Source organism: Mustela erminea, chromosome 7 (genome assembly GCF_009829155.1).
Source record: "Mustela erminea isolate mMusErm1 chromosome 7, mMusErm1.Pri, whole genome shotgun sequence".
Lineage (NCBI taxonomy): Eukaryota > Metazoa > Chordata > Mammalia > Carnivora > Mustelidae > Mustela > Mustela erminea.
This window is the reverse complement of record NC_045620.1, coordinates 135,587,138-135,609,651: the sequence shown is the minus strand read 5'-3', so window position 1 is coordinate 135,609,651 and position 22,514 is coordinate 135,587,138. Positions and strand designations below refer to the sequence as shown.

The following is a 22,514-nucleotide window of genomic DNA, read 5'->3' as shown; positions in this document are numbered from 1 at the left end:
AACGTTAACATCAATTAAACTTTACCATCAAATTAAACTGTTAACGAAATGAAATTGAACTGTTGGTTTTCCAAGGCGCAAGAGCTTGCATGGCCTCAGCAGAAACACAGCTCCAGAAAAGGCTTACACCTCTGTGTTCTAACTCCCCATCTTCTCCTCATTTTGCCTTTCCCTCTGTCTAGCTTTTCCTAGACTCTGCTTGCTTATACTTAGGTCCTGAAATCAGGTACTTAGATGTAGTTGTGAAACCTTGAAAATTTTGCTCTTCTCTTTCAAACACACTGTTGGCTAATCTGTAGGCTTTACATTTCTACATAGTATTTGAAACAACTCTAAAAATACATGGAACACTATAAAACAAAAAGCATATAAGCAAACGGGTCTTGGGGAAGTATATACAGAGGGTTGGAAAGGCAAAATAAGGAGAAAGTCAAGTCCGTATTCTGATGTGAAAGTCTTGTGCAAAGTTAGCCACGTGGATCAAAGAGCAGAGTCCAGAAATAAAGCCACACAGAGAGAGGAGTTGCAATCTAATACAGAAAAGATGGTATTTGCAATTAACATTCCTGGGACAAATGGATATACGTATGGGAATAAATTGATTTCAACCTTTAACTCATAACATACACAAAAATTAGCTCAGAATTGATCAGTGATCTAAGCCTAAACAATAAAACTATAAAACTTCTAAAAATGTTCATGACCTTAGGGCAGATAAAGATTTCTTAGAAAAGACACAAAAATTCTACAAAATAAAAAATTGATAAGCTGACTTCATCAAAATTTCAAAATTCTGTTCCTCAAAAATCACCCCTAGGGTACACTTATCATGATGAGCACTGAGTCACTATACTGCCCTCCCTCAGAGTCACCTAACACTGCACGTGAACTATACTGGAATGAAAATTAAAAACTTAATTTAAAAAATCACCACTAAGAAAATGAAAAGGCAAGTCACAGACCAGGAGAAAATACTCATAGTTCATAAAACTGACAAAAGAGGGGCTCAGTGGGTTGAAGCCTCTGCCTTAGGCTCAGGTCATGATCCCAGGGTTCTGGGATCGAGCCCCACATCGGGCTCTCTGCTCGGCAGGGAGTCTGCTTCCTCCTCTCTCTCTGCCTGCCTCTCTGCCTACTTGTGATCTCTGTCTGTCAAATAAGTAAATAAATAAATAACCTTAAAAAAAACCAAAAAACAAAACTGGGTGCCTGGGTGGCTCAGTGGGTTAAGGCCTCTGCCTTCTGCTCAGGTCGTGGTCTCGGGGTCCTGGGATCGAGTCCCACGTCGGGCTCTCTGCTTGGCAGGGAGCCTGCTTCCTCCTGTCTCTCTGCCTGCCTCTTTGCCTACTTGTGATTTTCTTTATCAAATAAATAAATAAAATCTTTAAAAAATTTTTAATAAAATAAAATTTTTTAAAAACTGACAAAAGACATACTGAAATGTAAAAATTTGAATGAACTGTAAAATAAGAAAGTTTAAGTCAGAAGACTTGAACAGACATGTACCAAAAGGTGGTGTCCGATTGATCAATTAGCTCAAGAAAAAAATGCTTGCCATCATTCATCATGAGAAATCTAAATTAAAATCATAGACACCATTAAACACCCATTAGAATGACAACAACTGAAAAGTAGGATAAAATCAAGTGTGGGGCTGGGACTATAAAGCAACCGGTGTCCTCAATATTCACCGGGGGAATGAAAATCCATATAATCGCTTTGGAAAAGTTTGGCAGTTTCTTATACAATTAAAAATACCTTCACCCTAAGTCCCCCAACTTATTCTGCTATACACATGCAGGAGAAATGAAAACATCTATCCAGGGCGCCTGAACGGCTCAGTTGGTTGAGCAACTGCCTTCGGCTCGGGTCACGATCCCGGACTTCCAGGATCGAGTCCCGCATCGGGCTCCCAGCTCCATGGGGAGTCTGCTTCTCCCTCTGACCTTCTCCTCGCTCATGCTCTCTATCACTCATTCTCTCTCAAATAAATAAATAAAATCTTTAAAAAAAAAAGAAAAGAAAACACCTATCCATCAAAGACTTGTAAAAAAGACTTGTACAAAAATATTTTAGAATTTTTACTCATATTAGCCCCAATTCTGAAACAATCCAAAAGTGCATTAATAAACAGGTGAAAGGATACATAAATTATGGTGGTTTTCTGGGAAAGCCACCCAGCAGCAAAGGAACAGTCTGTTGATAAACACGCATGGACAAATTTTAAAACATTAAGTGGAATTTTTAAAAAATGGGAGGCGGGTGGCAAACGCAAAAGATGACATACTGTAGAGTTCCATTTATACAAAATTCTAAAACAGGCAAAACTAATCTATGGTGACAGAAAGCAGATCACTGGCTGCTGGAGACAGAGCTGGACTGATTACACAGGGAAAGGAAGGAACTTCAGGGCATGAGTAAAAATGTTTTCTATCTTGATCTGCATGGTGGTTACACAGTTTATGCATTTGTCCCATGTTAATTACACTGAAAGTGAACTGGTGGTTTATTTTGTTTTAGGTAAATTATATCTAAAGTTGATTAAACTTATTTTGGAAACAAACACATTGTATACGGTCTCCTTTGTGTATTTCTCCTCATCCTGAGGCTCGGGTTTGGTTTTCTTCTCCAGTGACAGATTTCCATGGGGATGTCTCCCCACCACGTGATTCCACATATGTCTGTATACTGAAAGTTTCCAGGGTCTCAAGCTCCAGCCTAGTTACACCTACTAATCAAACAAACTCAAACAACCAGCAAGCTACTTAACATCACTAGGTGTTGCCTAGCTAGTAAGCATCTGGAACTTGACATGTTCCAAGCAGAAGTCCTGATCCCACCAAAACCGCTTTTCTTGCTTTCTCCATGGTCTTCTCCGTCCTGGTAAACAGCTCCATCTCTCATGCCCTTGCTTAGCCCCAAAAAACTTAAGTCACTTTGGATGCATCTTTGTGATTCCGATCCCCACAGCCCAGCTCTCCCATTCCATCTTCACTCAAAGCATCCATCACACGTGCGCACAGGCAGATCACAGAAATTCCAGTGATGGGGGAAGGACAAGTTTGTCACCACCAGTGTTGTCTCTAGTCGGTCATGATTTTCCACTGGTGCTGTTTTCGCATTAATTAATTTGGTGAGCTAGGGCTCCATGTCACTTTAAATATCAGTTTGTTCTTGTACAAACTGCTTGCTGCTAAACCATCCCTGATCTAGTCGGGTCCTCTTCCTCTGTCTCCTTGGCACTGCCGGCTGGAAACGCGATGCTGACAGAAGCAAGCTCAGGTTAAAACTGCCAGTGGGTCACAAAAGCCTTTAAGTCAAGGATTAATTTTATTCAAACTGATATCTCCAAACTTCACCTCTGCTGGTGTCATATGATCCTGAAGCCCATGGGTTATTGGGTAATTTTGAAGAGAGACTCCACTCAGTTTAAACAGACACCTGTAAGTAAGTAATTCTCCAAGCCCACGGATCAAATCCATTTCTCTCAAAATTGATCCCCAAATTTCTAGCCACAATTAACACATTTCCACTTATAGAAAATACCATTTCAAATTAAATAATTACAATTCACCCAATCTAGCTAGCCTTTTTATTTTTTATCTCAGCAATAAACATAAGCTAAGAACTAAAAATTAAATATTGGTGCTTCATTAGATTTAACTCTAAAGATGGCACTAATGGGAAATGCAGACTGAAAAGTACTCAATAAATAATTTATAGGAGCAGAGACTGGGAAAGATCACTGCTTAAAAATTATCCACATTTTCTATTTAAAAACATTATGATTAATTGAGTCTGTTTTCATGTGGCCGTTTTTCTGTGGATGGAGACATGCAGAATTGTTTTTCTATGCAACAGTTTCTGAAAGTTAAATCAACATCCCGAAGGGGGCTCACCTCCTCCTTCGTCATTATTTATAAGAACGTCATATGCGCACAGAGTTCCAGAGTTTAAGGGAACGACATGCTTGTCGCAGCGGAGCTGTGTGCAGGCCCACAGAGCTGCTCTCCTGGAATGATCCCCGGATGGGCGGGACAGGCAGGCCCCTCGACAGCACTGTCCTCTGTGTGCACCTGGGGCTTCAGCTGTCCTGACACCTCTGTCTTGGACTTGACGCCTCGGACAGCTTCCTACCACTTCAGTGGAGCTTCAGGGAAACGCGTGTGTCTAATTTGTACAAACTACTGGCAGTCGCAAAATTTCATCTTAAGACCATTATTAGAATGTCGGGTTTCTAAAATCTTTTTGATAATTTCCCATATTATCTATTCTAATAATCCAGCTATACATTTAAAGGACTTTTAATAAATGTGAAACTGTGAAACTGGTCTCTCTCTCTCTCTTTTTTTTTTTTTTTTTTTTACTTGCACTCAATAACACATTTTGAGATGTTTCTGCTGAAGTATTACAATTAACAGTTTAGGGACACCGGGTGGCTCAGGTCATGACCCCAGAGTCACGGGATCAAATCCTGCATCGGTGGGGTGGGGGGGATGTCCTTCCTCGGCAAGGAGCCTGCTTCTCCCTCTGCCTCTGCCATTCCCCCTGCCTGTGCTCTCTCTCTTTCTGACAAATAAATAAATAAAATCCTAAATAAATAAATAAATAAATAAGTTTATTTTTTTAAAAGATTTTTTAAAAATTTATTTGACAGAGATCACAAGTAGGCAGAGAGGCAGGCAGAGAGAGAGGGAGGAGGCAGGTTCCCTGCTGAGCAGAGAGTCCAATGCGGGGCTCGATCCCCGGACCCTGAGACCATGACCTGAGCCGAAGGCAGAGGCTTTAACCCACCGAGCCACCCAGACACCCCTAAATAACAGTTGAATTTATCCTCAAATAACCTACAGGTGATCAACTACCTAGCCATGTGGTCTAAGAACCAAGTTCAAAAGCTCCTTCCACTATTACCACGTTTATAAACACACCCTCTTTAAAGATACACAATAGCCATTCTTCACATTTAAAGATCACATGTCTTATCTTTTCCTAGAGTTGGCTCCTGAAGACGTCATTTTGACTCAATACACTTGCCTTTCATAGAGGAACTGAAAGATACAAGTCCTCCAGTTCAAGAACCTGCCATGAAGTCAGGGATGTTGTCACAATGTGTGAGAGCCCATCGTGAGAAACAGGGCTGGGTTTCGTGGGATTAGCTATGAACACCAGTCACTTCTGTCTTAGTATACCCACGGGGCTCCGTTTAGAAAAGCTTTATCACACTTCGCAAAAACTGGTTTCTTAGCTGTCCACATCCTCCACGACACTGAGCTCCTTGAGGAGCTTAACAAAGAGAAGACTTTCTCTTCAGTTCTGTTGGGTGGGACATGAGCATGTGAGTGAATGGTACTGAGAAGATGAATAGGGAGCACAACAGAATTAGTGTGAAAGATCCCCACAGGCCAGAAAAGGACTGGAAGGCTCCTCCCAGGATGACAATGTCTATGTAGGCCCCAAACACAGAACCAGAATGACAGAGAAGATGGTGCTTCCCAGTTGAGGGAAGTTGTGGTGAGCCAAGAGTCAGTACACCACACCGAAGGCAGAGTGACACCTATCTAGCAAAAACTGGGAGAAACAACAGAATATAAGCTTAGTTGGTAAAGTAAGGTTCCAAGTATTCTGAAGGGCATGGATTTCTTGAATGTGAGTATTTTGGGTGTTCTCCTATAGGCGTTCCAAGGTTTTTGAGCAAAGAAGTAAGTAGGATGAAATAGTTATGTGGAGAATAATAAAGACTAATCAATGATTATGATGGGTTGTAGGAAAAAGGAATTCTGGAAGTCACAGGACGGTTACACAGCCCAAGGAAAGACGTCCCTAACTATGGGAGAGAATGTGAAAGAGAGTGTGAAGGATTTCTAAGGAAAAGTAAAAAGAACTCCAACGGTTTTGAGGGTTTTTTTTTTTTTTTTTTAGATTTTATTTATTTACTTGACAGAGAGAAAAAGAGCAAACAAGCAGAAGCAGGAGGAGGGGCAGAAGGAGAGGGAAAAGAAGGGAGCCCGATGTGGGACTCGATCCCAGGAATCCATCATGAAGAGAGACACTTAGCAAACTGAGCTGCTCAGGTGCCCTTAACTCCAGCATCTTATAGCTTTTTCTGCCTATAGAAACTGAGAAGAAATGGCCAACTTTTTAAATGAGGGTGTCTCAAGAAAACACAGAAGTTGATTCCAGAGTTCAGAATGACCCAGGTTGGAATGCTGGCTTGACCTCTTCTGGCTGGTACTTGAGAAAAGTCACCCGAACAAGGCCTCCAACCTTCTCTTTTTGAGAGTTTCCTCCTTGGAAGATTTCATCTAATTCCAAGCCTTGAAAAGCTTTCACCGTGATCACTAACTGCCCGTCTGCCTGCCAGTGCTCACTGCCCTGAGCGTCTAATCAAGCCCCCCGGCTGAGCTGGGCGGGCAGCCAGCCCGGAGCTTCTCCACCTCACACACAGCACCCGCCCAGCCTGCCGCCCGAGCCTCCAGAAGCCGAGTCCTCCCTTTTTGTCTTGTCCCACAGCCAATCCTCTATCCAGTCATTACTCCTGCCCCTACGGTCCACCCGGCGTGTCCGCCTCTGTCTCCACAGTAACTTCCAGGTCCGAAGCCACCAACATGTCTGGTCTGGTCTCCCCGTCCCTCTGGAAGCTTCTGGAACACCAGCCACCAGCGGCTGGAGACGTAGTCTGACAAGGTACATCCTTCTGCTCAAAATTCGCTGGTGGGGTCCCACTGTACTCACAACTACAGTGTGGCCCAGCCTGCCTCTCGGAGTTCGCCTCATAGCACCGGTGACCTTGCGCACCAGGCACCTGCAAGCCTGGACCGCTCTTGGTCTCTGACTCCACCACACACTCCCAAGAGGCGGGCGCGGGCCTCTCCCCGCCATTCCTGGGCTCTCCCTCCGGTTCTGTGAACTGCTGGCTCATGCGTGTCAACTCTCCCCAACAGCATCCATGTTACTTCATGCATCTCTCTCTGAAATAACTTCGCTCTTCTGCATCTGTTGACCCGCCCCTCTGCCTCCCCCCACATGCCAGTAACTCCAGGGCAATAGGCTCAGCATCATAGGTCTCTGTCTGGAACAGACTGCGGCACAAAGCAGGTACTCGGATATTCGAGTACTTACTGACTAGAGCCCATACTCCTGACTTTTAAATTGGGTTGTCTTAGTATTGAGTTGTAAAGGCTCTTTATATATTATGGATCAAGTCCTCAATCACATATATGTGTTGCAAATACTATCTCCCAGTGGCTTGACTTTTTATTGTTTTAAAAGTGTCTTTTGAAGAAAAAAACGTTTTCATTCTGATGAAGTACCATTAGTTTTTTGTGGGGGCCATTCTTTGAGGGTCATATCTAAGAATTTGCCTAACAAAGTCATAAAGTACTCCTACATTTTCTTCTCAAGTTTTATAGTTTTAGGTGCTGCGTTTAGGTCTATGATACATTCTGAGTGGCTTTTTGTGTATGGTGTGAGGTAAAGGTCTCCTTTTAGTTCTTCACATATTCAACTGTTCCTGCACCATCTGCGGAAAAGACCGTTCTTCCCAAATGAATGGCCACAGCACTTTTGTTGAAAACCAACTGACTATAAAAAAATAAAGGTTTGTTTCTAGACTCAGCTTTGTTTCAGTGAGATACGTGGCCGTCCTTACACTATTATCACAACTTCTTTATACCGTTGTATATTATAAACTTCTTTATACACATATACACTGTGGTTCTACCACAGTGTACAACCGAATTTGTTGCTCTTTTTCAAAAATTTTTTTTGTTATTCAAGGTCCTTTGTATTTTCATATACATTGTATGATCAGCCTGCCGATTTCTTTTTAAATTTTTGTGAGAGATTACATTAAATCTGTAGATCAGTTTGGAGAGAACTGTCATCTTAACAATATAAGCCTTCCAACCCATGAATATGAAATATCTCTCCTTTTTTTTTTTTAAAGTAAGCTCTACACCCATTGTGGGGTTTGAACTCACGACTCCATGATCAAGAGTCATGTGCTCTTCAGGCGGCCCCATTTAATCTCCTTTAATTTCTCGCAGAGATGTCTTACAGTTTTCAAGTGCGGTTGTAGATCTCTTCTTAAATGTATTCCAAAGTATTTTAACCTTTTGATGCTACTATGAACAGAATTGCTTTTGTGCTTTCATTTTTGGACTATTTGGAATATAAGTAATATAATTGTGTCTCCCGATCTTGTATCTTTGCAACTTTGCCAAACTCATTTATTAGCTGGGCAGTGTTCTTCAACAACTATCCCAGCACTTGCAAGATTATCTTATCCATTCTTACTTTCAAACTGTTGGTATCTTTTCTTCTAAAGAATGTGCTGCAGATAGCATATGATTAGGTCTTTTTTTTTTTTTTTTTTTTAAGGATCCAGACTGCCTTTTGGTTCACTTTTAGTGTAATTACTGATGTGGTTAGATTCATAGCCTCCATTTTGCTATTTGATTCAGGAATGTCTCGGGTTTCTTTTGTTCCTCCTTTATTGCCTCATTTTGTATTAAATAATGGTTGGTAGCATACTGTTTTAATTCCTATGTTGATTTTTTTCACTATACATTTTTTAGTTATTTTCATGATTATTCAAGGAATTACAGTATGCATCTTATCTTGATTCTGATAAAATATAGCAAGTTTGCTCCAGTACAGCTTCATTTCCTCCCTTGTCCTTTATACTACTATTGTCACGTATATGGAATCTATGTATAACCCTAATAACACAGTGGTCTAATTATTGCTTCATATATCCCTTTAGATAAATTAAGAAAATATACATGTACACCATCTTTTATATTCACTGCCCACATGTACCATTTCTGGAGCTCTTCGTTTCTTCCTGTGGATTCCAGTTACCATCTGTTATGCTACCTTTCAACTCAAACAACTTTGTTTAGAATTTCTTGTAAGGCAGGTCTTTGTGTATCCAGGAAGGTCTTTATTTCACTGCCATTTTTGAAGGATAACTTTGCTGGCTATAGGACTTGCAGTTGAACATTTTTTCTTTCGGCATTTAGAATCATTTAGAATACGTCATTCCACTTCCTCTGGCCTCCACTGTTTCTGGTGAGAACTGTACTGCTCCCTTGTAGACAATGAGCTGCTTTCCAGATGCCCTTCTTCGCAGGGTCTTTCAACAGTGCAACTACAATGTATCTTAGTGAAGATCTGCTTGTTTCTCCTACTTGGGGCTCGCTGAGCTCGCAGGTCAGCAGATTCATGTTTCTCATCAAGTCTGGAATACTGATGGATGTTATTTCTTCAAATGCCCTTCCTGTTTCTACTCTCCTTTGGAAGCACTGACCACGCACATGCTGGTCTGGGTGACATTGCCCTGTAAGACTTGGGGGCTGTTTGGTTTTCTTCAGTGTGTTTTACATCTCTGCTACTCACCAGCTGATATCTACTGATCTACCTCTGAGTTTACAGATTCTTTTTTTGCATCACCAATCACTAGGTAGCACATCTAGTATGTTTTTCATTTCGGTTATTAGCTATTCAACTCTAGGACTCCATTTGGTTCTGATGAACAGTTCCTGCTTCTTTAGTGCTATTCCCTATTTGTTGACTCATGGTCATCATATCTTCTTTTATTTCTTCAAATGTATTTTTAACAGCTGCCCTGAAGTCTCTGGTAAATTCCACATCTGGATCTATGTAGAGGCAGTTTGAACTGACTGCCTTTTCCATGTTTGTCCAAGTTTTCTGTTTAAATCTGGATGTACTGAATAATAAAGTAACTCAATTTTGATTTTTTTTTTCCTTGAACATTGTTGTGCTGTTTTTGTTTTTTAGCTTGGACGTAATCTGCTCACTCTTTCTCACCTGTGGTATGTAGCAGCTGATGTCTCTGCTCAGTTTTTTAAACACTTGGATTTTATTTTTCAGTCTCACTCTAGGGATCACCCGCATCTGCAGAGCTCAGTGGTCCAAGCTTGTGTTCAAATACTGTCGCCCAGTAAGGCCTGCCTGTGTTATCTACATGTGGGTTAGAGAACTCGTTCACAGTCCGGCACCTGTTAGGTCTGTCCCAGCCCGTACTCTCCCCTAGGCCCTCTCAAGCCTCCCCTATGCCTGGATGCAGTCTCCAGGCAGCCAGGGTTGCACGGAGATATTCTCAAGTCTGTTTATGGCTCTCTCTCTCCCAGTATCCCCGATTCAGTGTATGGCCCACATCTGCAGGACAGCGGGGCTGAATGCCTTCTCTGTTCGCCCCTGCCTGAGTCTTCTGTCCTCCAAACCAAGTCAACTGTTTCTGGTATCAAAGCTGCTGCGTCCATGGCCAGACCTTCACTCACAGGATTCCTCTGCCAACGAGTGAGGAGTGGAGGTATCCTCAGGTAAGAACAACACAGGTTCCCACTCTTCTTTTTCCTCTTCTCTGTCCTCTGTAAGGTCGAGTGACCACCTCAGCAGAATCCCCACTTTAAGGCTTCTCCCTGCATACAGAATCTGGGGTTTGGTGACCAGAACACACTCTTGATTCCTTCCGAGAGACTGGCAGGTAATCTTATGTTCCTTCAGAAAACGCCACTGTCCCTGGGAAGCCCGGGCTTGCTCAGTGATCTACCCTGCCTTTCTGACCAGGTGTTCTCTCAGCCGGAACAAAGAGACCGCAGTGAATTACAAATATAATAAAAGCCATGAGAGAGTTCATGTGTTCTTTTATGAAACCTTGTTCACAGAAAAAATGGAAAAGAGCTGAGCTGTATTCACCAGACCAGACACAAATGGTGACACTGACAGATGAAGTCACTCCATTCTTCCCTGTTCTCACTTTGTTTACAGATGCCTGAAAGGAACCAAACTGCCCGCTATTGTTCAGCTTTAAAAAAAAAAAAATCCAACTTTTGCTTCCACACCTGGTTCAGTAACATAATGAAGTCACATAATCGTTCTCCAAGTTGACTCAAATGTACAAATAAAATTCAGTTTTAGCTGTTGGCATTAAACAAGATCATTTAATCTTTAAAAATATAGACTTTTATAGTTTACATCGACATTTAAAACCTTTGAATTCTAGTTCAAAATATCATCTGATTAGTAGTCCCCCACCTCAGCCTCTCCCAGTAAGTCAATCAATTTGCATAAACTTAAAGCTTTTAATAACATCAAGAACTACATCTGGCAACGTAATGACAGAATCTTGGGAGCAACTGGGAAAGACAATTATCCACAAAAAAACATCCAGATTTCAGCCTGTTCTCATTGCTACTGAAACCAGGACTCTGAAAAAGAAGAATGTTTGGAAAAGGCTTCACAACACCGCTACCAGTCCCCAATTCAAAGGTCTTGGGCCCCTACCAAGCGGAAGATTAGGAACCTGTCCCTCCCCATCCCTCAGGGGCTGCATTTTAATACAGGGCCCTGACCTCCCTCCCTACCCACACAGAAGACCACTCCTCTTTCTTTCTTTCTCTCTTTTTTACAGATTTTATTTATTCAGCAGAGAGGGAGAGAGACAGCCAGAGAGAGAACACAAGCAGGGGGAGGGGGAGAAGCAGGCTTCCTGCAAGCAGGAAGCCCAATGCGGGGCTCGATCCCAGGACCCTGGGATCACGACCTGAGCCAAAGGCAGACACTTAACGAATGAGCCACCCAGGCACCCCTCATCTTTCTTCTCTTAAACTTCAGAGTGAAAAAATTTATAGGAGGAAATCTGGTGGGGGGAGAGAAGTGTTCAATTAATTCTTCAAAGTTCTTAAAAGCAAAAGAAAGACCGTCAATTACAATTTTCCAGATCCGTATTTTGTCTCATAATACCAAATATCTAAGAAGTGGGAATAGGAAGAAGACGCCCCCAGAGCTGAGCAAAAGCTGAGCCGGTCAGGGCTTCTCAGAAATTGGGACCTGGAAGAAAGGGAACATACTTCAGCGCGCCGTGCGCTGTAGGTCTGGGAAAACGGTCGGCTCCCGGCCTTGGGCGGCGTTCAGATACACACTGCAATCACTAACGCTATCCGGCCCGATTCCGAGGACACAAAATCGAATCCAGCTTAGTCCCTCTCCTCTCGGGTTCCAAGTCCAGCAAGGGAGGCGAGCACGTACCGGTGATGCACGCGGGGCCCCCAGCCCGCACCATCCAGCGGTTCTGCGGACTGCATCTCACTGAATCTCAAACTCATGTACTTTCGCACTTCAGCACGTCTGAAGTCAAGAACGCTCCCCCAGCTGCCAGCAGGTAACCCTCGATAGGGGTAGGTGAAATAACGGCACGTCTCACACGTCCTGGCGTCTTATGTCTAATGAAACCCAGGATACCTCATCTTCACTACAGTTCTACGAGGTAGGAATTACTATTAATCCTAACGTACAAATGAGGAAACTGAGGCTAGAGAGGCTCAGTGACTCAGGGGCACCTGGGTGGTGCAGCTGGTTTGGTGTCAGACTCTCGATTTCAGCTCAGGTCATGATGTCAGGATCCTGGGATCGAGGCCCATGCTGGGCTCCCTGCTCAGTGGGGAGTCTGCTCGATAGAATCCCCTCTTCCCCTTCCCCATCTTGGGCTCACGCTCTCTGAAATAAATAAGTCTTTAAAAAAAAAAAAAAAAAAAAGAGAGAGAGAGAGAAGCTAAGTAACTCATTGTGACCAAGCTACCAAGCAGGTGCGCGGGACAGGGCAGAGTGGCTCTCTAGCTGGGGTCTTGGCCACAGCACGGCCCCGCCTGCGACCAGATATGTCCAGCACGCCACAACATGTGCCATACAGGGGCCATGCAAGGTGAGGGTGACTGCTGATAGCAGCAAGGCTGGAAGGGGAAGGGCTCCAGTCCAGAGGTCATACCCTGCGGGACCCGCAGGAATGCACATTGGGGTAGGGGGCTCCCTGCAAACACAAAGGCACCAAGCGTGAAACAGCAGAGTGTGTGTTCAGGACGACAAACGGCCCATTATGACTGGGCCCGTCAGAGCCGAGGAGCGAGAGCTGTAACCAAGAGAGGAAAGGAAGGCAGGGCAAAGGCACAAAGGCGCTGCCAAGCTGCCGAGCCAAGGGAGCCGGGCACGGTCCAAGCAGAAGAGCCGCAGTCAGGCAGACATTTTAAAAGATGGTTGGGGGGCACCTGGGTGGCTCAGTCATTAGGCGGCTGCCTTCGGCTCGGGTCATGGTCCCAGAGTCCTGGGATCGAGGCCCCGGCTCCGTGCTCTGTGGGAAGCCTGCTTCTCCCTCTCCTGCTCCCCCTGCTTGTGTTCCCTCTCTGTGTGTCTCTGTCAAATAAATAAAATCTTTAAAAAAAAAAAAAAGATGGTTGGGGCAGCAGAGAGGAGGCCAGACAAGGGGACAGGGAGGCTGGGCGGCCAGCAGACTCCCGTGTGTGTCCAGGTGTCCCACTGCCAAGCAGCAGCGGACGGGAGACATGGGGGGGGTGTGGAGAAGAGCAGCAGCTAACGAGGGCTCACTACACAGCAGGTGCTGTTTTCAAGGCCTTACAGATGTCTGAGAACTTCAAAACAACCCAAGAGGAAACCGAAGCACAAGGAGTCCCTAATGACGGCTAGACATGGAGGGAACCTGGGAGCAGCGAGGATTCATTCCTGCGCCCGCCTTGGCTACCACGTGGGCCGGGTGTGGAAAGGAACAGGACGGGCGGGTGGCACTCTTCTCTGGCTGGGAAGGACCGCCTGCAGACAGGCGGCTCACGTCCCCTCCTTGCCGGGTCGGTCCCCTCCGCTTCCTCCCTTCTGCTACTCCTTCCACCACCTCACCCTGCGTCTCCAAGGATGATCTCCGAGGAGTATCTTCTTTTCCACCCCATAACTTCAAATTATGAACTTACACTGTCTGCCAGGTGTGAGGACGTAGAGATAAGGTGAATGGACTTAAAGGTGAGTCATCTTTGAGAAGAATGGGAAACAGAAATGAAAAACCTCCATTAGAGTAACGTGCAAGGACACCAAGCCTTAGGTGAAATAAGAAATCAGGTGTCCGCATTCGTCCCATGTGGCTCTGTCTCAAACACGTGGCTGCCTGAGGATCCTGAAGACCTGTGTCCAGCCCAGACTGGACGTTTGCCTGGTGGTGTGTGGCATGATGAGGAGGCTGTGAGAAAGGTGGAAACACACAGAACGCGAGGTCAGGAGGACATGACGTGGATCCATGACCATCCGCGACCCGTCGTGGATGGAGCCCGGGGGAGCAAGGGGGCAGACAAGCACAGGGACAGAAGCTGGGCTCCCTGAGAGCTCCAGAACTTAAGAGATTTCAGAAGCAGAGCGGCACCAGGCACGTGGACAGTGAGAGCACAACACAAAGGACGCTGGCGAGGCGCTCAGACGGCTTCGAGGGCAGAGGCTGGGTGAGCGCTCCACGGGAGCCCTGCGGGGGGCACGGGGCGTGCTAACGGGGCTGCTCTCACAGTTCTCGGTCTCAGGATCCTATACCCACTTCAAAATTCTTGAGGAAACCAGAGAAGCATCACCCGCATAAACAAGAGCCACGGGTCTGTACCACACTAGAATAAAACTGAGGATTTTAAAAATATGTAATTCCAAAATAATGATAAACCTAGTACATACCAATATAAACCACACTTTGAGGAAAAATATATTTTCTAAGTATATTTTTTTTAAAAAAGACTAATGAGAAGGGTGGCAATGTTCTACACCTAGGTAAGTCTCCGTAACGTCTGACTCAACAGAAGACAGCGGAACTCGCAAACGCTCCACACCGTATCACCAGCACACGGCCTCTGGAGAAAGGCCCGTTGTCTACCCGTGAGAGAATGAAAAGGAAAAAGGCAAATAATGTCTAAACGTCATTATGGAAATAGTTTGGACCTTTCCACCTCCTAGAAGGATCTCGGGGACCCCCGGAAGTCTCTGAGTGCACTCTGCAAACTATGATCTAGAGGAGGGCAGACCACGGTGGCTGGGAGAGCCAAAGGACAGAGCAGCCAGGTGGGCCCCAAGGCTGGGAGAGCCGTGAGGGGTGGGGGGAGAAGGCCCGCCTCACAGCAGCGGACATAAACGCTGCATCCCGCGTCCGATGCTGCCGGTGCTCTGCTTGTTTCTCTGCTTGGTGGAGGTGGAGGTGGAGGGGTCCGACGTATCAGAATCATGATCTCATTCCCCTAAATTCGGATGTAACCTCCCTTTACTCCCAAGAGGTGAGAATTACTGGAACAGAAAGAAAATAATGATGATAAAAGTATGTTCTGTTAGCTATTGGGGGTAAGAAGAATGATTTATGACAGAAGCCATCAAGTGAAGCACAGGTAAAACTAAGAAACCAACCCCAGAGGGGCGCCTGGGTGGCACAGTCGGTTAAGCATCCAACTCGTGGTTCTGGCTCAGGTCATGGTCTCAGGGTCACGAGATCAAGACCCACATCCAACTCTACACTCAGCAGGGAGTCTGCCTGAGATTCTCTCCCTCACTCTCTGAGCCCCTCCCCCACTTCTCTCTCAAATAAATAAATCTTAAAAAAAAAAAATAAACTAACCCAAGAATTAGATTTACAAGGGTTCGCTTCCCAATACAGTCGTCAAACTGAGATTCATTTCTGTTATTTGCATGCACACCAGATAATGATGAAGGAAAATAACCCCAAAATAAAAGGGGTAGGACACCGACTGTTTCCCATAGAGGATCCTCATGCTGGTGCAGCTGAGGTTAGTGGCCGGGAGCACGGGCTCTGGCACTGGACGGATTTGGTTTCAGACTCTGAGCCTGCTGAGCACCGGCTGTGGGGGCCTGTGCCGGGCGCGTGGCTCTCAACCATGAAGCTGAGAACAGGCTTCCGGCACAGGGCGGTCGTGACGACTACATGGGAATTCACTTGAGCATTTAATGTGTATTGGACATACAATTTGGATTTAATAAATGTTAACTCTTAATGGTAGTTTAGCGATTACCAGTAATTACGAATGATTAACGTTCTGTTGTCCTTCAGGGAATTTACCCTATTCGCTTCTTAACTTTTATGCTTCTCTTCCACTGGATTTTATTTTCAATCCTTGAAGTCTGTTTTCGAGACATTTTAGTGCTCTCATGTTTAAGAAAAAAGCTTTGTAAAGTAATCTAAGTGATAGCTTCCTAATCACTGGAATTTTAAAATTAAACTGTTTCAGCCGAAGGTGTTCCATACAAGATCTTCCAAAACCCTGAAAGGCAAATAGTGTCTGGTCCATCCTGATTCCATCTTCTTCACACAACAAGTCATGCTAAAGGCACATCCTCTGTAAAACCCACAAGATTCATTTCTAGGTCAGGAAAAAATGTGTAACCCCATCTCTTTCTGGTCTTCATTAAGTTTAAGCAAAAGCTCGGTTTTTGCTGTGAAACACGCCCCGTCACCCCCTCTTGCCACAACGCCAGGCCGCATTCTGGATCTTCAGGTAGGTCCTCCAGTACCTTCTGACTGTCTTTCCAGAACTGCTCTAATATGAATTACTCAGTAAGCTAGCAACAAGCAGGAGGAGGGCAGTACTTTTTTCTCTGACAAATTAATCTAAAAGTATTTTAATATTCTAGTTTTCATCAATTGACATTAAAACAGCATATTAGAATCTACGTTTTTTATGTGTTTTAGTAAACATCGACCTGAAGTACAGCACTTACAAAAGTCTGAACAAGTTTTAAGAATGGGAGAGGCTTTAGAGATTAAAATCACTCTTTGTCAGAAACGTATTTAAAGGTTACAGCAATTTTAAAAGATCCCAAGTCTTTGTATGCTGTCCTGTAAACAGTTGAAAAACTTTTGTTTCTCCAACTACAAAAAAAAAAAAAAAAAAAGATAACAACAACAAATCTGTAAAGGACTGTTGGTAAATAATCTAACAACATACATGGATTTCACAGACTTCACAGGCCTGATGATTACTGGTTCTGTGTCTGTGTTCAAGTGAACTAACCTCTGGGACGTTAGAACACCTCCCAAACAGGCCTGTTGGGACAGTTAATTGGGATATTCGTAAAAAGCACTCCACAAAGGGACTAGCACCTAGATGTCCCTCCATCATTCAAATGCCAAAGTCAGAGTCCAACAGCTCTCTCTGAAATCATAGTGCTTCTAACACTGCGAAGACACAACTCACACATGTGAACAGAGTTACTGTAAGGTCACACCACAGTTACCTCCATCCGTTAGCAAGCCCTGATTTTCCAAAACCATTTCCTCACTTCTTACTCAAAAGTTAAGAAAATGAGGAAAACAGTCACAAAGCTTTTATTCTCACAAAACTTTGACCCGGACCACATACTTTCTGTAAGTGGCACGTGTTATGACATATTACTGAGTGATTCTGCTCATCATCCTAACAGATGGTTATGTGAGTTTTTAATTTTCCTTTCAACATTCTGGCAAGGATGATGGGCTTAATGTAAAAGTAAAATTAGTTTCCAGAAGTACCGAAAACCAGAAAATAAATCCTACTTTTCCAGTGAAAGGTACTCTTATTTTTAATTATCATAACTATCCAGTTATTTTTGATAACATATGAATTGTTATCTTCAAAACAAGGATTTATCATTTAATTGGATAATAGCTCCAAAACTCTCTTTTGTTTTTTTAAGTGATTAATTTGGAGTATTAGCTATTAATCAGACATTTTTAGGCAGACCTGACAAGGCAGAACCTCGTTATACAAGTCACCTGTGCAAATTTCTCTTTACTCTAATACATTCAGATGAACAGTGTCACCCAAAGTAACACCTTTATTTACCAAGGGAGGTGTGTCAGTCTTATTAACATCCCTCCATTAATATAACCCCCCCCACATACGAAAACCCTGGCTTCATCCTACAAAGGGGGAACAAAAAAGCTTCCCTCACTTGCTCAAGGATGACTGAACCCTCCTTCTTAACAGAGAACCAGCACACAATGAGAAATAAAGTGTAGAATTCGAATACCTCTTAAAAGAGATGCTATAATTGACTGAATGGCATAAAGGAACTGAATCGCCCCCTCTCCTGAGTGCAGGATTTAATGGAATGATGCTACATCCTCAAGACTTTTCAAAAATCCAGCAGAACCCAGACATCCTATTACCTATCACCAAGTAACAGGCTTTCCTCCCTGTGAGAACTGAGAATGTTCAAAAACCTTCGACCCCAACCCAAGCACAGTGTGCCAACAGGCTACTGCGTCTCTTCAGATAAAGATAACCGCATCTCTGTTTGAAGGAAGAATGACAAACACATAAACACCTCTGCCTTTGTTGGGGACCCTGTTGGCTCACATCACATTTTCTCAATCAATTTAGGGTGTTTCTTTTTCAGTGACTCATTCTCATAATCATCATGCTTAATGCTCAGAAGTAACCTACTGCAGAGGTAAAAAGCTAATAAAGCTTGGGCCCTGGGTAGAGACAGACACACGGAGGTCCAGGCTACACTGTCTCCAAAAGCTATTATACAGGCTTTGTACAGTGACTGATATACAATAATTATGGAAGCATTAACTATTATTAAAATAAGATCACATAAAAAATCAATTTTAGAATTACGGTTTTCCCACTGAATTTCAACTTCTGGCAGCACCGTACCAAAAGGGCCCGCATCTTTATCCCCAAGCACCACGAGGCTTTCAAACGTGGTCCGCAGAGAGCATAAAAGAAAAAAATCCAAGAGTCCAGTTTCCTTCCTGCCACATTTTACTCCCTCTCCTGGGACCATCGTATTGTTCTCAGGAAAGTTAAGATTTTCCCCACAGAGTTCCCGCTGAGCCACTACCCGCTGCTAATTAACTTCATGAGGACAAATTTTCAAGTGACTCGAGGCTTCTGCCTGCCACATGGCATTTCCGAGCTCATCGTTCCTTCCTAGTAGAGTTCAGCAGTTCCTAATGCCATCCTTGTCTGGGAATTCATCCTGGAGGAGTCTCGGTAGAGCTGGCGGATAACAAGTGGACGTGACCCTGTGCTGCCTGCTTCTCGGGGTCCTCCTGGATGGAGGTCAAGGCCAGGTCAGCCACATCTGCCTCTTCTTGCCCCAGCCCCACTGCGAGCCGCAGGGCTGCGGCTCAGTGGGAAGAACAAGGAGGTAGTGAGCCAGAAACACCCACAGAGCTGCAGGTCAGCCCATCAAGCATGCCACTCAGGGCCGACCGCAGGAATGAACGGGATGCTTGGAAATACCAAACTAAAAACATTAAAAAAAAAAAAAAAGAAAAAACCCTCAAAGACAAAAGGCACAAAATACTCATTCAGAACAGAAAAGGTAACCTCACCTACTGAGAGCTTCTATCATCTATATGCTCAACCATGAGATTAAAAAGTAAGTAAAAGATCCCTGCCAAGGGGTTCATGTCCTGGGAAGAAGAAACGGTGAATTACAGTGCACGGCGGCCAGGGAGGTGGCCCAGCTCTGACATGACATCGTCAGGAAAAACAGCAAAATACGCGTAACTAAGAATGACCTCTGTAGCATCCGAACACCTCTTCTTCTGGCCGAACCCTATGCACAAACAAACGCTTACCCAGGAGCCCCCAGCACGAAGCGGGTGGGCACAGGCTCCTTGACAGAGTCACTAGTTTAATCCAGTTTAGGCCCAAAAGGCCAAGTGACATGGCCGAGGTCTCAAAGCTAAAGAGAATTCAGCAGAGTCTGGATTCAAACCCGGGCATCCAGGACCGTAAACCTCTACTCATCCAGTCAAGCCCTAAGGCCGCTGGGCAGAGGGCAGAATCTGCACCTGATCTTCCCCATGACCCAGCCCGCTGCGCAGGGTCACCATCAGCACAGGAGGCATCTGGGGAGAGGATGTGTCCGTATTTCTCAATTCCTAAAAACACACTTCAGCATACTTTCTACTTAACACCCAATATCAGCACTCTTTGCCCAACTCCTTTATTCTACTGGCCGTAGAGCAAACGGCCGAACACACAGAGCCAGGACCTCACTCCTTTCCCAGCTGGTGGCTCCCCCCCTTACGCTCCCCCAGCCCCGAGAACATCCGTCTTTGCTAACAGTCAGCACTGTGGCTGGGGCTCGACAGTCGGACAGAGCACGTCCTCGTCCCCATGGCTGGACCCCCGCGTCAGGTAACCACTGCTGCACGACTGACTGTCTTAATATCGCCAACACAACCATGCACGTCGGAGGCGAGGACCACATCTCCTTTATCTTTCAGTTTCTGGCAACACCGTGGCCCACAAGAATGTGCATTCAGACTGGCAGGGAGGCAAGGCGACGGAACGGGAAGTTTAAAACTACTTTCCTACCGCCACCTGCAAGCCCATCAGGCAGGCACGATTTCACGGTATACACCTACAACTTCGGCGGTTTTTTACTGAGGTCATCTGTTTTGTTGAAAATTATTTGCCAACTTATAATGAAAATACTTCAGCTTGACTTCTCTAGGCTAAGGGGATTTTCTACTCTTTCCGTTTGAACCTTCCCACATTTCTGCTCTTTGTACTTAAATAATGGAAGTTCCTTTGTGCTGTGTTCTAGAAGTCTGAGAATTTTTAGAACTCAAAACGAGTTTTCCCACAGAAAAGTCAGAAAACAAAAAGCTGACATGAAGGGCACTTAGGTTCCCACGCCCGTCCGCGCTCTGTGCCGTACATCGGAGAACAGCCACGCTGTGCTGCCTTCTGCAGGGAAAATGCCTTTCCAATTCCAGAAGGGTGCCCAAAACACCCACTCCCCTTCCTCTCCTACGTCTATACCCGTCCTCCATTCCCACCCTCTCTGCTTCCCTGGCCCCTCCTCCCGCCCATTCCACTGTCCCTGGGGACCGAGATCCAGCTAAAGCCTGCACAGATGTTCAGGTTCAAGAACTCGGTCTGGGATTATGCCACAGGTGGAAGAGGACACAGGGCTACTGTTATGGCAGCCCTGAGATGGAGTTAAGACTATAAAGGAGACGATGAAGCAAGAGCTTCAGGAGATGACCAGGAAAGGGACTGCTGTCAGGCACGAGTCATAGTATCATTCGTCCATTTGCTCATTCATTCATTCAACAGACGCTTCATGAGAACTCGTAAGAACTGCGCTATATTCAGAAAACACAAGAAGACACAACGTGGCTGCTGTTTTGCCTCCCAAGGGACCTTCGGAAATATCTGGAAACGTTCATGGTTATCACAACTCAGAGGGAGTGGGGGTGGAGGCACTACTGGCACCCAGTGGGCGGGGGCCAGGAATGCCACTCACCATCCTCCGGTGCCCAGGACAGCCCCCACATCAAAGAATGATCCAGCCCAAGATGTCAACAGTGCTGAGGCTGAGAAAGCCGGCTTTCAGTAATGTATGACAGCTCTTCTTGAGAAAACTATCACACTTTGGAGTAATGTTTAATGTGACAGAATTATATTTTGATCTAATTCTATTACAGGGAAATACATATTGATACGGGAATAAAGAGCAACACTTACTTGTGCATGTTCTCCACTCCTATTATGATCATGATACAGTAGGAAATTCCACTCTGTACAAGAAAATGTAAGGCATACCTATAAAAAGCAAGAGCGCTGTTAGAAGAGAGGCACCCATTCACAGACATCACGATGAGACCATTGAGACTACAAAGTGCTTACGTATCACACGGAACGTGTCCAGATAAAAAGTAAGGAATCTGACTTCCACAGCCTAGAATTCTGTGAGTGCCTCAGAGGGAGTCCCATATCACAAGCCCCAGAAGAGCCAGAAAAACGAAAGGAAGCCCCATAAAGGCACACTCAGTACCCTGGCATTCCCCGTCTCCTGGCTACACGAAAGCGCTGTGGGGTTATGCGGCTCAGGGATTACAGCTTTTTTCATAACTTGGGACTCTATGAGGAAAAGGAGTAATAAATCTGGATTTCAGAAAACTTCTGAGAGAAGAACACTAGTTACTTGTTTTCCCAAATACCTAAAACTGTTTCTCACAAAGCAACAAAAAGTACCAAACAATAGCACTGACTGAAAGCTAGGTACACCCACATCTAGTTATCCGGAAAGCACGATGGCTCAAGTCAAATGATCTAATTCTTCGCTTGCGGTCACCCATCTATAAAACATTCTGGCTGCAGTGACACCGGATTTTCTAACGTCCCAATGCGGAAATCCACCCTTAAATGAGAGAACTAATTTATCCCTTCATTTCATAAAATTCAGGCTAACATGATTAGGGTTTCTGGTTTTAAGCTCAATCCAACCTATCCCTGAGACCACGCATGCCTGGGCACCCAGACGGGTACCCCCAACTCCCTTTCCCCTCTGATGGCGTGAATAATTTATGAAAAAAATTTCAAACCACTGTACACAATTTAAAATATAAACAAAGATCTTAAGCTTTCAAAATTACTTTTGAAGCTAATCATTATAGGATAACAGGCATCTCTAGTGTGGGAAAGTTATATAAACCTTTGAATAAATTTTTCCATAGAAATATTATCAGTAAGAAGGAGGCTCCAAGGCAGGCCCACAGAAGAAACTTACTGAACCCAATGAACAGAGGATGTCAGTCAGTCTGTCTGTCTCCCCCTCCATCTAAACACACATATCACACAAAAACAATGTTGGCTGGAATACTACTGTCACTAGAAGTCATAAGAAAGCAGAAAAACACATCCGAGTATAAACGG

General features: G+C 44.6%; 1 protein-coding gene and 1 long non-coding RNA gene across 3 annotated transcripts in view; one reads left to right on the top strand and one right to left on the bottom strand.

Moving 5' to 3' along the window:
• The window catches only part of MBOAT2 (membrane bound O-acyltransferase domain containing 2), a 119,468-nt gene that overhangs the window by 43,578 nt on the left and 53,376 nt on the right, over positions 1–22,514 (bottom strand). For both annotated transcript variants that reach the window (XM_032353380.1, XM_032353379.1), the window contains exon 3: positions 21,324–21,401. In XM_032353380.1, the coding sequence (XP_032209271.1) occupies positions 21,324–21,401 (78 nt within the window). The remainder of the gene's footprint in view (positions 1–21,323; positions 21,402–22,514) is intronic.
• Positions 5,957–10,834, top strand: LOC116596227. The gene is made up of 3 exons (XR_004288073.1): positions 5,957–6,684; positions 10,155–10,346; positions 10,795–10,834. It is a non-coding gene; the product is annotated as an uncharacterized LOC116596227 (long non-coding RNA).